This window comes from Anabrus simplex, chromosome 7 (genome assembly GCF_040414725.1).
Source record: "Anabrus simplex isolate iqAnaSimp1 chromosome 7, ASM4041472v1, whole genome shotgun sequence".
NCBI lineage: Eukaryota > Metazoa > Arthropoda > Insecta > Orthoptera > Tettigoniidae > Anabrus > Anabrus simplex.
This window is the reverse complement of record NC_090271.1, coordinates 215,113,018-215,131,107: the sequence shown is the minus strand read 5'-3', so window position 1 is coordinate 215,131,107 and position 18,090 is coordinate 215,113,018. Positions and strand designations below refer to the sequence as shown.

At 38.3% G+C, this 18,090-nt stretch overlaps 1 protein-coding gene across 1 annotated transcript in view; it reads right to left on the bottom strand.

The window, feature by feature from the left end:
* LOC136877780 (calpain-B-like) overlaps positions 1–18,090 on the bottom strand; it is a gene marked incomplete at its 5' end in the record, with an annotated part of 257,610 nt that overhangs the window by 108,691 nt on the left and 130,829 nt on the right. The window contains 2 exon segments of the mRNA XM_068228743.1: positions 3,393–3,544; positions 4,171–4,421. Coding sequence (XP_068084844.1) covers positions 3,393–3,544; positions 4,171–4,421 — 403 coding nt within the window.

Sequence of the window (18,090 nt, the reverse complement as noted above, 5' to 3'; positions counted from 1 at the left end):
TCAATATGTACTCTACCTACTGAATATGAGCTAATATGCTGAAAGTTTATTTTGAATAATTGTTCTAAGTTTTGGCCTACCAAGAAACAATATGGCAGATTGTGAATTAGAAGGCAGCATAAATTAGATAATAGGATAGTTTGTATCACTTTCATAATCTATATTATAACAACAACAACAACAACAACCTGCATGGTCATGGCTACCGTGTGTAGACATTTTGATTTGATGCCATCGAGGCTGCCTGCACGGAGATTTTGACATTCCATTTTCCTTTACCAGATTATTTAACATGATAAAGCATCAAATAGTTTGAAGTTACTTTTTTCCCTGTCACTTCCAATAACAGGGTGAGTCTACAAAGATCTAAACAGCTTAAATTTTTTTATCATGGCCTAAATTATATACTTACATTCCTAATCTCCTTTTTCTGGTTACAGATTGAGTTGCAAACCACCAACCACGTAATAAGCACAGTCAAATGCAAGACATCCATACTCTATTATCCAAAGAAGTGTCAAATTTTACTGCATACATCAACAGTTTTCTTGTCCGGCTCCATGGCTAAATGGTTAGCGTGCTGGCCTTTTGTTACAGGGGTCCTGGGTTCAATTTCCGGCAGGGTCAGGAATTTTAACCATCATTGGTTAATTTTGCTGGCACGGGGGCTGGGTGTATGTGTCGTCTTCATCATAATTTCATCTTCATCACGACGCGCAGGTTGCCTACGGGTATCAAATCAAAAGACCTGCATTTGGCAAGCCGAACTTGTCCTCGGACACTCCCGGTACTAAAAGCCATACAACATTTCATTTCACCAGTTTTCTTTATATGTACATTACTCAGAATCTTTTAAACAAGACACGACTTTACAAGAAGACGGATCTCTCAGATATCTTGTTATGATTAAAAATAGGATTGTAGTACTACTCCAAAACTATAAAGCAATTTTTGATTATATTTAGTAAAGCGCCTTTGTCAGCTGTTTTAAGAATCATCATATCCTACTCAATAGACCTGAAGTTGTGATTACACTCGTCCATATGCTGTCCCATTGCCGAAATATCTATTATATATAATACTGTTAATATGCTTGGAATACCTTGTGGTGAAACTTCTACCTGTTTATCCTACATATGTGACATTACAGTCATTAAATTTAAATTTATATGCACCCTATTTAGAAAACTTACTTTGTTGATTGATAGAGTGAGTGTTGTGATTGTATTTTCTAAAAATATTAGATATCTGGTAATGTTCTCCTTATCAAATGTAAAGAGAGTTGGACATCGGGGAAAATGGATGAAAGGCAATTGGCAGCACGATGGGCGAAGTGAAGGGGATAATGGCACTAACAAGATATGAAGACTTAAAAGGATCGGTGAGAAATACGAGAGGGGAGTGACTAGAAAGACAAGGCATTTAGTGCATGAATGAAAGTATAGTTTATGAAGCAAAAATGTAGAAAATATTTTTACATATGTATACAAATTATTACATATATAATAAAATGATATATTTAATCAAATTGGGTTTATTATCTACCAGTAATCTTCTTTTTCATGAGAATTGCTCAATCATATATTCCAGCTTTGTCAAGCTGCAGAATCTGTGTTGGAGAGGTAGCATCTTTGCCTCTACTATTTCTCAGCTCACTCTCAACATCAGTTTCTCAGTCTGAATATTAAAAATGATAGCACATTAGAGAGCCAAGAACAGTTGCCCTGGATGCACTGCAGCCTGTAAACTTATTGTACTACCCTGTTTGGAGTTCACACCAGTCCATTTTTCCCATGTTGTTAGTTAAAGTATTCAGTTCCATTACTGAGTTTGTGTTTAATTTCTTTGGTTTGATGATTGTGTTCCCAAATATATTGTATTTCTTGCAGGGTAGTTTATATCTCCTTCCAGCATAGCATTATAGGTTATTCATTAGAAAACCCATTTTATTTAAGTGTTTCTGCAGAGGTGCATGTCCTGTGAGGTGTGCTACTATAAATTTTATCCAAATTTTACAACCCTTAGGTCATGTTTCAGTCTTTCCCTTACATAATTCTTCAATAAAACAACAGACTTAATATGAGGGCTATACTCCCAACATTCCTTACACACATTCAGATGGCATTTCAAGCCACATGTGCAGCATGTACGCTTCAGACTGTGTCATATAATGTCCAATAATGTACCAATTACATCGGTATTATAAATTTGCTCATTCGGGACAAATATTTCAGGTTCCCAGTGGGAATCAACATTTATATCATGTTTCATATAAATGTTTAAGATTATCGAGCAGCCTGCTGCATGTGAAATCAGATGAGTTATGTGGTTCTTGACAGTAAGAAAAATTGCAGAAGCGGAGATTCATTGCCAGAACTTTGAAGTTTATGGCCACAGTGCTATGACTGAAGGGAAGGTACATAAGTGGGTAAGGTTATTCATGGATGATCCGGAGACAGTGCATGACAAACCATGCTCTGGTTGAGCTGTCAGAAAATTTGGACTTCAGGAAGCTGTGCAATTGATGGGCTCAGAAAATGCATGTGGAGGAACACAAAATGGTGCTTTAACATTTATGACTGGCACCATGATGAAGGGGATGATTATTGGACCATATAGTCATAGCAGACAAGACCTGGATGTCTCACATGATATCTGGAATGAAACAGCAATAGAGTGGCCAAACGCAACATCTCAATAACAGAGAAGTTCAAACACTCATTCTCAACCCGCAAGATAATAACAAGTGTTCTGGGACAGGCATGGTGTTCTGGTGGTGGATTTCATGCCGCAAGAAGAAACAGTTAACACAGCTTTGTACTGTTTTACATTGAAAAACTTTGACGTGCAATCCAGAATAAATTCTGCGGTCCATTATCTACCAGAGTAGCCCTCCTTCATAACAATGTGAGGCACCATTCTGCTGTTTAAATGCAAGCACTCATCCAGTCTTTTGGGCTGCAGTTTCTCAATCACACTCTCTACAACAATAAATATGCGCCATGTGATTACAGTCCCTTCCTGCACCTGAAGAAGTCCCTCGGTGGTGTTTTCATACCAATGACAAAGTGAAACACCGATTCAGAAATCGTTTTCCTCACAGCTGGCAAACTTCTATGATGAGGGTCTACAAAAGCTTTAACCATGCTATGAAAAACTGTTTAAATAAGCAAGGAAATTGAGTGGAAAAGTAGCTGAGAAGTAAAATGGAATTTAAAAACAATTAACCAATAATACATAACAGTTCTTATTTTATTGGTAAATGATCAATTAAAAAAAATAGCCTCTGTAAATTTATACTCTCTACTGCTTGAGTGAGAGTATGAATACCAGTGATTCTAATCTGAGAATTAAGTAAACATATTTTATAAATCACAAAATATAATACTTACATAGTATATAGCAAATCCTATGCTGAGAATCCCTGCTTTCATCTTTCTCTGTTGTCTCCTCTTCTGCATAAGAGCTATGACCACTGTACATTTTTCATCATCATCATCCTCATCAGGATCAATCCGATACTGCGGATTACACCAGAATGTTTCTGTGAAAATATGTCACCAATATTAAGTTGGATAAAACTGGAGGATAATATTATGATATAAAATATAAATTACAGTATTATTTAATGATATAGATGTTGATTCCCTTAGGGAATCTGAAATATTTGTCCCAAATGAGTAAATTTATAATACCAATATAAATGGTCCGTTATTGGACATTATAAATTTTCCAGCGAACCCATTCCTGGTTGCCAGCGTTTCGCCCTCGTGTGCTAGGTTGAGCTCATCAGTTGGTACCTAACACACCTACCAAAACGCTGGCTAGTGCATACCGTGGAGGCACTAGCATTAAAACACACCTGCAAGTTTTATGGAAAAGTATTTTAATTATCTATGTATATATATATATACCTAAGACAATACCTAATTATAAATTACTGTCCAAATGGAAAGAGATCATTAAGGCATGCAATAGTATGAACATTCTTTGAATAGAATGAAGCTAAAAGTTAATATCTAAAATGTTCCCAGAAAAATAATTATCGTCTAGAGATATACCAAGTAAATGTAAGTAATATCTGAAACTTTAGAGATAAACACAAATTTTCCTCATACCCAGCTATATACAGCAATCTCATAGTACTGAAATTATAGTTCATATACTCACCTAAATGATTCCTACAGCCACCTGCTGTCATTCCTTTAACCCACTGGCCCTCAAACACACTCATCTCCCATCGTTTCTTGCCATGACCAAGCATTTCTTCTTCTATGGATGAAGGATTCATGTTACAGATCTCAAGAATTGAAAAATGTTTCTTAAAATCTTTAAAGGACATCCAGAATTCTCCATCATTATCAAACGTAAGGCCTATTTCCTGTGTTGTGTGTTGTGGGATGAGCCTCCATTCTCGTGACCTATAAACACAAATGATTGACTGAAATATCAATAACTAGTTGTATGTCCTTACACTTACAAATAGTCACTAAAAATTCCACATTACATGCAAAATTATGGTCAATAAAATAACAGCAAATTTAGAACAGATTATTTGAAAAGGAGGGGTTCAAGAAATATCACTGAATACTTTGCCATACTTTGCTGAGTTATCGAACCAAAATAAAAAATATATAATTTGCTGTATACATTTGCTAAGTACACACAAGTATTTACAAACTGTCAAATGTGCTGTGTTTAAGTTAGTTCTCTACAATGCCAATAGAATTCTTATTAGAATATTAAGAGCAATTAACCTGTAATTCTGATACAGATATCCTATATTCACAGCCAACATTGCAACCTCTTCTTCTATGGCTCTTACAAAAACATCTATAACTTCAATCCTAAGTTTATCCTAATCTCTTTACACATTATTATTATTCTTTCTTCGTTATGCCCGTTTACAAAGCGTGTTGGAACTTGTTACCTTGATGATGGTTTTCCTTTCTTCTTCTCCCCCCAAAACCTCTTCATGTACTCGCTATGGTGTTTCTTGCATTGTTTTGTCCATTATTTTCCTGTGGTTCTTTTAGTCTTTTCTGTGAACATGTGCTTTGCAATCAGAGCTCCAAAAGCCTTGCGATCCCTGATGATATCTTCTTTGAGGTTCATTTCTTTTAAGTCCTGCTGTATTTCTCTAACTGGCTGATTTTGACCTTCTTTGAATTAATTATACCAAGCAATATTTTTGCATATCTAGTGTCGTCCATTCTACAGAAGTGGCCATAGAATTTCAATCATCTCCTGCTTACGGTATCGGTGAACTTGTCAATGACTTTGTACAACTCTGCAGTTTATTTTTTTATCCATATACCATTTACATGTATGGGCCCATATATATTCCTAAGAATTTTTAGTTCTTGTTTTTCAGTTTCAATTTTAGAGTGGTCTTCTAAAGATGTGGTTTCTGAGGCATACCAAGCTTCCGGAAGAACAACAGTCTTGTAATACCGAAGTTTTGCATTTTGTGACATCACTTTTTTATTGTAGTGATTCTATGTTATTCGGTATGCTTTCAGGAGTTTGGTGGCTCTTTCTAAATTAGTTTTCCTGTCCATTCGGATAGCATAATGTTTTCTCCTAGATATTTGAAGGAAGGGGCCTGTGGGATTATTCCATAATTTATCTGTAGTAGGGATCTTTGGATATTCTGGTGTCCATTAGCCATGATATGAGTCTTCTCATGCGATATTTGGAGGCCTGTTTTTGATTCTGTCTTATGTAACTTCTCTATGGCATACCTTATTTCTTCACTAGTCTTGGTAAAGATAGCTAGATCATCAGCAGAAGCTAGGCATTTCACATCAATTCTTTGCCCCTGAGTACCAATGTTTATACCTTTGATTTCTTTTCCCCATTACCTGATGACTTGTCTAACACCAAGTTAAAAAGGATCGGGGAGAGGCCATCTCCTTGTCGAAGTCCTGTATGCACTTCAAAAAGCTTTGATAGTTCACCTAGAAACTTCACTTGAGATGGTGTGTCTTTGAGAGTCTGGCAGATTAATTCTGTGGTCTTCTTATCCACACTTAGTTCTCCTAGGGTGTCCAGAACAGTTTGTCTGCCGATAGAGTCATATGCCTTCTTGAAGTCCATAAAGGTGACAAATGTGGGGGTACTGCAGTTTGTCTTTAATATCATCTTCAGACTCCGAATTTGCTCAGAACACGATCTACCTTTTCTGAAGCCGGCTTGGTATTCACCAATCAAATGATATGTTTGTTGTTCAACTCTGTTTAATAGCGCTTTAGATAAAACCTTGTATATAACTGGTAAAAGGGATATGCCTCTGTAGTTGTTGGGGTCTGCTCGATCACCTTTCTTATGTTACAGATGGATAATAGCATTCTTCCATTACTTCAGAATCATCATGGTCTCCCATATTTCTTTTAAGTGTATGAATTCTTCTGATGAGGTCATCTCCTTCTGTTTTCAACATCTCTGCAGTTATGCCATTGTTCCCAGAACCTTTATTATTTTTGAGCGATTGGATTATCTCTTTTATTTCTTGAGTTGTTGGGGGCTGTGAGTCTGAGTTTGGTGGAGGCTTTTCAAACTGTAGTCTTTCAATTTGTGGATCGCAGTTCAGTAGATTTTGGGAATAGTGAGCCAGTATCTTGCAGTTCTCTTTACTGTTTGTCTCTAGTGATCCGTTAGGTCGATGAAAACTTAATGTTGGTGGTTTGTACCCTGATAAGTCCTCATGGAATGTCTTGAAGAAATTCCGAGTGTTATTTTTATGGAAATCATGTTCTATCTCTGCAAATTTGTTTTTCTCATATGTACGTTTTTTGTGGCGGGTTGTTTTTGAAGTCAGTTTTTGAGTCTTCAGGAAATTCTCCCATCTGTCGACTGTTCGGTGTCCATTCCGTTGATTCCATGCTTTGATTCTGTCATTGATAGCTTCATAACAGTTTGTGTTCCACCATCTGTGTTTACGTTTCCTCGGTGGCTGTCCGAATTTCATTGCTGATGACTGTAATGTGTTGCGAAGTCTGGCAATACCTCAGGATCTTGATCGTGAATGATTTGCATAAGGTAGTGATCTGAATCAACAACTTCCTTCCGTACTTTAACATTCTGAATCTCAAGCATATTCTTTACGGAAATAGCAAATGATCAATCTGGAATTCCCCTAGTAATAGGTTAGGTGATCTCCAAGTTTTCTTCTTATGTGAAGGTCTCATAAAGTGTGTGGACATGAGTCTCAGCATGAACGATGTACAAAATCTTATTAGATGTTCTCCATTCTTATTAGTCCGCCAATGTGCAGGATGATGCCCTACGATTGATCTGAATTTCTTCTCTCTGCCAACCTGTGCATTGAAATCCCCTAATTTAATGTGATGTTTAGGGATGTTGCTCTGCCTCTGTGGTATAGTGATTAGCAAGATTAGCTGCCACGCCCCCCCCCCCCCACAATCTGAAGGCCTGAGTTTGATTCCTGACTCTGCCACAAAATTTGAAAAGTGGTATGAAGGTTGGAACAAGGTCCACTCAGCCTCGGGAGGTCAACTGAGTAGAGGGGATTCGTTTCCCACCTCAGGATATTGTCGAAGTAGTTTTTCATGGTTTCCCACTTCTCCTCTATGCAAATGCTGGGATGGCTGCTTCCTTCCCTCTTCCTTGTCTAGCCCTTCCAATCTTCCTATCCCCCACAAGGCCCCTGTTCAACATAGCAGGTGAGGCAGCCTGGGCGAGGTACTGGTCCTCCTTCTCAGTTGTATCCCCCGACCCAAAGTCTCACGCTCCAGCACACTGTCCTTGAGGCGGGTGGTAGAGGTGGGATCCCTCACTGAGTGTGAGGGAAAAACCAACCCTGGAGGGTAAATGGATTAAGAAAGAAAGATTATTATTATTATTATTATTATTATTATTATTATTATTATTATTATTATTATTATTATTATTATTATTGTTGTTGTTGTTGTCGTTGTTCTGGTGTATCTGTGGAACGCAGAGGTGAAAAAAGGTGCTGGGTAGAACGGGTCTATCTATGATATCAAAAATTGAATTAAAACTTTAAATAAAGGTTATATTTCTTTTCAAAAGCAAACTTAACAACTTTTCACTTAGTGAAATAACAATGATAAATTTGGCGATTAAAATAGAGAACTCAGAATAGGGGATTTAACAATTTCGGGCTTCAATCAATCAATCAATCAATCAATCAATCAATCAATCAATCAATCAATCAATTAATCAATCAATCAATCAATCAATCAATCAATCAATCAATCAATCAATCAATCAATCAATCAATCAATCAATCAATCAATCAATCAATCAATCAATCCTGATCTGCATTAGGGCAGTCGCCCAGGTGGCAGATTCCCTATCTGTTGTTTTCCTAGCCTTTTCTTAAATGATTTCAAAGAAACTGGAAATTTATTGAACATCTCCCTTGGTAAGTTATTCCAATCCCTAACTCCCCTTCCTATAAATGAATATTTGCCCCAATTTGTCCTCTTGAATTCCAACTTTATCTTCATATTGTAATCTTTCCTACTTTTAAAGACGCCACTCAGACTTATTTGTCAACTAATGTCATTCCACGCCATCTCTCCGCTGACAGCTCGGAACATACCACTTACAAGTAACAACTCTCATTATCGTTCCGTATTGAAGATGACGTTAGGCATGGAAAGTATTGAATAGGTGGTTTTTTATTAAATTATCCTTGATATCTATGCCTAACATACCACTTAATCGAGCAGCTCATCTTCTTTCTCCCAATTCTTCCCAGCCGAAACTTTGCAACATTTCTGTAACACTACTCTTTTGTCGGAAATCACCCAGAACAAATCAAGCTGCTTTTCTTTGGATTTTTTCCAGTTCTTGAATTAAGTAATCCTGGCGAGGGTCCCATACACTGGAACCATACTCTAGTTGGGGTCTTATGAGAGACTTATATGCCCTCTCCTTTACATCCTTACTACAACCTCTAAACACCCTCATAACCATGTGCAGAAATCTGTACCCTTTATATTAACACCTAGATACTTACAGTGATCCCCAAAAGGAACTTTCACCCCATCAACACAGTAATTAAAACTGAGAGGACTTTTCCTATTTGTGAAACTCACAACATGACTTTTAACCCCGTTTATCAACATACCATTGTCTGCTGTCCAACTCACAACATTATCGAGGTCATGTTGCAGTTGCTCACAGTCTTATTTATTACTCTATACAGAATAACATCATCTGCAAAAAGCCTTACCTCTGATTCCACTTCTTTACTCATATCATTTATAAGTCCCAGATTTACAAGATTCGAGCTACAAGATCAATGTTTAGACAAGGACAGGAATATCCAAATTTAAGAGTGCTTTGCTCCAAGGATTACAAGTACGGCCTTCCAAAGGCACCCCTCAACCCTGTTCTCAACCCAGGTTATTACCTTGGCTGCTGGTCTGCCTGGCGAAGAATGAGGCTCCCCACCTCCTGTCTTAGCACACACACACGCACTCACAGAAACACGGCCATCAAGAGACAAGGCAGCCAGAAAGGCCACAGCTTATATACACGAGGGGATGGTTCTAGAGGGTTCTGGACTAATCCGGATACCCCCTCTCGATTTTATTGGCAGAATCAAAAGTTACACCCAAAAAACTAACAAGAAGTCTATGATAGGCTGAAAAATAATTACAGAAAATTCCTATTGGTCAGATTCAAAACTGGCGGAATGAGAAAGAAGTGTCGCAAACCTTGAAATATATAAAAAATAAATGAAAGTTAATTTACTTGAGAAAACCCATAAACACAAAATTTCTTTCAATAACAAATTCTTTTTTCCTTGCACCAGAGTGTATGACCTCAGTTTTTGCAATGACATCTATGGAGAAATGTCAAACTACTTGATGTACACTGAAACAAACAAAATAAATCCAATCAGTTTAGGAAACTTAGAAATGACAAACTTCTCAATTATTCAATAGTGACATCTTCTGATTAATGTCCCAACTTCATCCCGTAGCAGTTTCACGTTTTGTTGGATAGATAGAGTTCATTAAGGCACTTCTTTTGAATGTGCTTAGTTGAGGTGTACCTCCTGGTACAGACCTCCCCCCCCCAAAAGGTCCTTCCTTGGGGTGACACAGAAGAAGAAATTTGACAGAAGAAAAATTTTTCATTGAAATTTTTAAGGTGATAAGTATTTTCTGAAAGTCCTTTTGTAGAAAATTTTTAAAACCAGGTTTGAAGCCTTCTTGTGATTGTAGAAGTTAATTATATGCTGATTAAGTTTGATGGCAAGACTCCTCAAGTACCCTCAGATACACCCCTCCCGCTACTATGAGATGGGCAGTCGTAGTGATGGTCGCCGCAGATTAGATGTACATGATCAGTCCCCAGATGAGTTGGCGGTAGAGTTACCACACCTCAGCCCTTGCCAGAAGGATGGAGCTCCAGTGCACCGTCCACCAGGAGTCTTCACTAGAGTGGAGTGCGCTCATACCCCACTCTGGTATCGCTCGCTAGATGTTGTACCACGGCCGCCGACGGCTGAGGAGGTACGGAAACAATAATATCTGGGCAACAGAGATGTTTGCTGGAGCATGCGAGTACAATTTTATTTGCTGGAGGCAGAGGGGCAGGCGGCGTTGATGGATAGTGTGTTAGCAATGCGAGGATTGAGGAGACAGGGCTTGGTAGTGACCACCAGTGACAACAGAAATGATCAGAGGGGAAGATGGTACATTTCAGGTTATATACAAATTTCCATCCAAAAGCAGGGCAGAAGGCCTCTAATTTAACATTAACTTCATTTTAAAAACTAATCCCCTGCTTCAAAAAAAACATAACCTTCGATTCCTGCCAAATTTTAATGGCCAATGTAAACAATAAACTTACACAGGTTTCACCTGGGAGAGGTGGACTCTAAATATCTTCTCCATGACTGGGTTACTGACCAATAATGTAACTGGCGTTAGGAAATCAAGAATGAAGCACGGCCCATGGAATCTGGGGGCAAGCTTGCCCGCAGGAACAACATTTTTAATCATGACTTGATCTCCGACCTTTAAATTGGTGGGCCTCCGTCCATGATCATATCTTTCCCTAAGCTTTTCATGGGAAGCTTTAAGATTGACTTTGGCCTTCTTCCATAGATCTTTAATATTATCGGGATCTATTGTCTCTGGTAAGATATCATTAAGTGACCAAAGATTAGAGAGCATCATGTTAGGAACAAATTTAAGCAAGAGATGCTGGAGTGAACTTATGGGACTCATGAACCACCGAATTAAGAGCATAAGACAACCAATGCAGGGAAGTATCCCACCTGGAATCATCTTCATTATGAAATGCAATTAAAGCAGATCTAAGATTACGATTGACCCACTCAGCCAGAGATGGTTGAGGATAATAAGCTGAAGTAGTTACATGTGATATAGACATGTCAAAACAGAATTTATGGAATAAGTTGAATGTGAATGCCTTAGCATTATCAGAAACTATACATTGACAGGGGCCAAAAGAAGCAAATATGGTGTTCAAACAAGAAATAGTAGACTGAGCGGTTGCCAGCTTAGTCGGAAATAACCAGGAAAATCTAGTGAAACCATCTACACACACCAGTATAAATTTATTGGCGTTCCCCTTTGATAGTGGGAAAGGTCCGACGTAGTCTATATATAGACGTTCCATGGGGTGAGACTCTTGAAGAGATGACAATAGACCTAGCTTATTGGACAACGTGGGCTTACTAAGCAAGCAAGATTTACAAGCTTTTACCATTTCTCTAATTTCACCGTCCATACCTTTCCAAACAAACATCTCTTGGATCTTTTCCCGAGTTGTGAAGATGCCTAAGTTCCCCCCTAATGGGGTCTCATGATAGTACTTGAAGATCATAGGCACAAGCACAGCTGGAACTACTACTTTCATCCTTTGATCATGCCTCAACGGGCAACACAAAACCTTGCTTCTCAACACATAAGGGAGGGCATGTTCCCCAGAAGAAAGGGTTTCGATAATAGGAGCCAGCACAGGATCTTCATGTTAATATTTTTCAATATCCCGAAACAACATAGGGGCATCAATTAGAATGGCATTAATGCTCGAAGGTGTGGGCATGGGAAGAGAAGAACTATCTTTTTGTCCAGTGGTCTCCATTTCATGAGAAAACATGCGGCTTAGTCCAACCGCAACAACATTTTTAGATCCTCGAATATGCCTCAAATCAAATTGGAAAGCCAAAATCCTGATGGCTCAGTGGGCTATACGACCAGTACAACGAGGCTTGGTTATATGTTCCCAGGTCAAATTTGACATGTTCCAGATAGAGGCGGAACTTCTCTAGAGCAAACAAACTGCCAAACCCTCAAGTTAATACATGGAATATTTGACCTCTTGAGCCAATAATGTCCTAGAAGCATAGGCAATGGGTCGCCCTCCGAGTTCCGTTTCCTGAAGAAGGACAGCAGCAACCGCCGATGACAAGGGGTCAGTTTGGACAATGAATTTCTTCGAAAAATCTGGCATTGCTAATACAGGGGCATTACAAAGAGCTAATTTCAGATCTTCGAAAGCGGCTTGTTGAGGCGGACCCCATTCAAATTTGATGCCTTTCCTACTTACTAAGTTCAAGGGTGCCGCTCTGTTTGCGAAGTTAGGAATAAATTTCCTGAAGAAATTCACCATGCCTATAAATCTGGCAATACCTTTGATGTCCTTAGGAGTTTGAAATCACGGATGGCCTGGGTTCTAGAATGATCAATGGAAACACCATCGGGCGACACAATATGCACTAAGAACAACATGGAAGGCTTAGCCAAAGCTACCTTGGATAACTTCACAGTCAACCCAGCCTTATGAAGGTGATTGAGTACTTCCTTTAGATGATCTAGGTGTTCTTCAAAGGTCTCAGAAAATATGATGACATCATCAAGATAGTGATACAAGTATTCAAGTTTGATGTCTGAGAAGACCTTATCTAGCAGTCTAGTAAGAACAGCTGCTCCCATGGACAGCCCGAAAGGCATGCGGTTGTACTCATACAAGTTCCAATCCAAGGCAAAAGCTGTTAGATATTTCGATTCTTCAGCTAGAGGGATCTGGTTGTATGCCTGATTAAGATTCAGGATGGTAAAGAACTTGACTTTCTGGAACCATGAAAAACAAAAATGAAGATCAGGAAGGGGCACAGATTGTAACACCAACTTATGATTTAAAGCCCTATAATCAATCACAGGCCTGAAGCCACCTTGGTGTTTTGGCACAAGAAAAATGGGCGATGAATATGCCAACTTAAAAGGTCGAATTATACCATCCTTCAACATTTGATCGATGATCTCCTCAAGAGCCTTCATTTTAGGTGGGGACAGTCTATAAGGCAGAAATCCAACAGGAATCAAATCTGTAACCTCAATCTTGTATTCGATAAGGTCAGTAACACCAAGAGTATCAGAAAATACATCAGGAAAGGACTGACACAATTTATGAATACATTCAGCCTGCTCTTCAGGTAGATGTCTAAGATCTAACAACATCTCATCCTGTGTAGGCAAAACAGATGAACATGGCACAGAATTGCACTTTAAAAGAGGAATCTTACAAGTATTAGCAAATTTGAAGGTGCACGATTTATTCTGAATGTCGAGCACCAGACCAGTAAAAGACTTGAAGTCAGCCCCCAATACTACAGGGCAAGACAAGTGTTTAGCAACAGACAATTTTATTCTCCAGGTAAATTTGGAAATATGAATTTTAGCAAAAATGAAACCTAAAATTTCGAATGGAGAAGAGTTAGCCAAAACGCATTGGACAGAAGACGAACAATAGTCAGGAAACTTGCAAACAGTTTTTAATTTAGAATACCATTCAGCCAGAATTATAGAACACACACTCCCTGAGTCTAATAGAGCAGTGATTGGTTCACAGTTCACTTCGATTTTAAGGAATGGCGCAAATGCGGGGGGGTCTCTGCCGCAATTCTAAGGCATTTTTTGGGGCCATCAAACATTAAATTAGAAGAACCTTTATCCTTACCAGAGCTTTCACTGGGTTCAACAGAGGCTGAGCCTTGGGAAGTAGAACATGCCGACTCAGCTTAAGACATTAATCACTTTCTATTATCGGACTTCACGGAGGTTGCACCAAAAGTTGAGCAGGAGGGTGTGCCATTGATATTATTGCAATTCTTGGTGTGGTGAGTAAATGAGCCACATTTGAAACAATGTTGAGATGACCCTGCTCCATTCTTTGCCCCACTCGATTTTATTAATGGACATTTATTGCGCAGATGTTCCATCAAACCACAAGCATAACATTTACGGGTGGTGAAAGTTCGGCGAGGTGGAGGCTGAGAACTATTAGAAGATGGAGGTGGCTCCTTAGCGACTCGTAAAATGTCGGCATACCTTACTTCTTCGGCTGAAACAGCCATAGCCTCTAATTCTGAAAACGTTTGAGGACGAGATGGAAAACATAGGTAAGACCTATAAGGAGGAGTGATGCCTTCAACAATAGTTTGCACTATTTGGTCTTCAAAGAAATGCAGAACGAACACCCGGGTAACTTGATATCTTGGATGAAGTCCGCAAGATTTTCATCCAGATATTATACCCTGAAATAGAACTTTTGGATCAATGGTGACATTGCTGTAGCCGGAATGAAATTTGCCAGGAGGTGGGCATGGAAGTCTTCTACGGATGATCCATCAGCTATGGCCTTAACTATTTTGTCTGAGAGGACTCCTACAGAATATGGGTACATGATTTGTAGTATCTGAGAATGTGATAGGGAGAATACTAATGCATGGTTTTGAAATTCTACCAAAAACCTTAGGAAAGAGATTACTTCATTAGTGGAGTTTATTGAAAATTTAGAAATTCCCTTAAGCAACATAGCCAATGGATGAGGCAAACTACTGAAACCGGGTGACATAATAGGTGATGACATAGAAGGTTGAGAGGTGTCTAACACAGCATTATTCAAAAAGAAGGGTGAAATTTGTCTCGGATGACCAGACTTAATTTCCAATGGGGCTGAAGTTTGTTGAGTTGCCACAGATTTCCTACTTTCAGTAGATTTACTAGGATCTTCCTCAGTTGCTAAGATCATCAAAGGGACTTGGTCAGTTTTGGGAGCAGCTGCCCCAGTCAACAATTGACTAATTCTATTTGACATTTCCGACAGATGTTCAACCAAATTGCTAGCCTCCTTAGCATGGTCCTCTTTCAACTTTAGAGAAATTATGTCCCTAGGCCTGTTATAAAAATGGAACAGTCTAGCCTGTACTCTCTTAAGTTGATTAGCAGATGGGTCGCTTACTTAAAAAAAAAAAACTCACTACAGATGCTAGCTCGGCGGTATTGTCCGTGATAGTGGATAGAACCTCATCAATTTCTTTTTCCCCCAAAATTGGGATACAAATAGGCAGTTCTAATGACTCCTTAAGTTTGGCAATATCTGCCGCAACCATGCCTCCAGATTGGACCTTTCTGATGAGTAACTCATAAATCAATTCCTCCTTGCGCAAGTACCCAGGAGCGAGGACTTCGCAAACACCAGATATGTTGACAAAAAGTTAATAATTTGGAAAAACTTTCAGCAACCGAGAAAATTCTTAGAGTTCGAAACAGATCCTACATTTAGCCATCAAAAGGGATTAATCTTGACCCATTCAGCCACACTCTGCTACTACTTGTTCTGGTGTATCTGTGGAATGCAGAGGTGAAAGAAGGTGCTGGGTAGAACGGGTCTATCTACGATATAAAAAATGGAATTAAAACTTTAAATAAAGGTTATATTTCTTTTCAAAAAACAGACTTAACAACCTTTCACTGAGTGAAATAACAATGACAAATTTGGGGATTAAAACAGAGAACCCCAGAATAGAGGATTTAAAATTTTGGGCTTTAAGCCCCAGATTTACAAGTTTTGAGCTACAAGATCCAGTTTACAAAATTTACAAAATCTCAGTGTTTAGACAAGGACAGGAATATCCCAATTTAAGAGTGCTTTGCTCCAAGGATTACAAGTACGGCCTTCCAAAGGCACCCCTCAATATTACAGTAAACTTAGGAAAGAGCTTACATGCTCTCCTTACAGCCTACTCAAGGCAACATTACATCAAAAATCTTACAAGCTCTGGCCTCTCTAGGCACAATTCACAATTGAAATTACCTTTACACAAGGGTATCTATTACCCAAACTACTGGGCCTTCGTGGAAAGAAGAACAGGTTAAATTAATGGCCCAAACACAAAATGAATGGAAGCATACACTTGCACTCCTAGAACCTTTTAAAACCCTAATTGGTCTCTCGGCTCGATGATGCAGAAGCTAATCCCAAGCTACTGGGGTGACTGGAATGAAAGTTAATTTAATGCATTTCAGGAAAGAAAAAAAGAAAAAACAGTTACAAAGTCGTAGTCACCTCAAACCAAGTTGAAGAGGAACTCGAGAGAGTAACGCACTCTCTATCCCTGAATTGCAGTTAAAGACTTTACGAAATTTTACATTAGCCAAAAGAAAATTTTCATTTTAGAAAACAGGTTACATAGTTAGAAATTAGGACCTTCCTCTCGTGTAAGTCTGTGGAGGTAGCTAAAGAAAAATAAGTCTGGTGGTCATTACCTTGGCTGCTGCTCTGTCTGGCAAAGGAAACTTAGAAATAAAAAACTTCTCAGTTATTCAGTAGTGAGATCTGATTAATTTCCCAACTTCATGCCGTAGCGGTTTCACATTTTGTCGGATAGATAGAGTTCATTAAGGTGCTTCTTTTGAATGTGCTAAGTTGAGGTGTACCTCCTGGTACAATAATAATAATAATAATAATAATAATAATAATAATAATAATAATAATAATAATAATAATAATAATAATATGTGCTAAATCTAATTCTGTGCATTTAAAAGGGCATATAGGGCAATTAATAAGGTGCCTTGTCGTTTATTCCTCACCGCATACACATAGGGTCTGATCTCCCTTCAGTAGGCCCTGTTTCTTCGTAATGTCCTTGTATCTTCTTGTTTGTCCTTCAGATATTATTATTATTATTATTATTATTATTATTATTATTATTATTATTATTATTATTATTACATTATTTATGTCAGTAGCACAATATAGATTACAGATGTATATTACAAAATAAAATAAAATAAAATAAATGGAGTTACAACCTATATATATAAAAGCAAGTCGGGCTGGAGCGTTGTATATATAAATATTTAAAAATGAAAAAAGACGTGAATTAATGAGGCACTTCCAGAAATCTCAGAAATTTGAAACTTGGTACGGGGGAAACTGATGACCCCAGGATCCCTAGAAAAATCGGAAATTCTCAAAATTCCCTGAAGGGGGCACGCTGGGGGGGGCTCAAATTTTGGGCTCAGCATAAGAACACAGTCGTATAGTATATCCAAAACGATAACCTATAGGTTTCGTGGGATTAAAAATTTTCGGGAATTTCCTTATTTTTATCCCCCATCCCCCCAAATCAAGATGGCGGCACAACTTGCCGGACGAGGTAGACAATTGAAATTTGGTGAAATTATAGCTTTTGGTCCCTAACCGACGGGAAAATTCCAAGATGTTCAAATTTTTCACTTTTTACCCCCAAAGATATCGAAATATGGAGGCAATTTTAATGACTGTGCAGACATTCCTTTTGAGCTATTTTTTGGCTAAACGGTAAGTCGTATCACAAAACGGATGGCACAATGTCCCTTCAATTCGGAGTGATCTACAACTTTGTTCCTGTGACATTTTGTCATATCTCTCTCCCTTATACGTTAAATTTGGCCGTTTTTCTGGATTGTTCATAAATTTGGTGATTTTTACAAGTATATTTCATTTTCTTATAAGAATGATAGCATCATCATGTTGGGTGCGCACATTGGCACAATTAGGAGACACATGTGTACTGAATTTCATGATTCTAGCTTATACATAAGTAGGCAAAAAGTAATGTAAAATGTTAAAAACGCACCCAAATTTCACCCTATTCAAAATTTGAACTCAATTTATCCCCTTAATATGGGAGATACGAGGATATGATTTAGAAACAAGCATGTAGAGCGATAAATGAGGCGTCTGATGGCGCAAACTGTTTCTTAATATCATAAACCGTTTAGG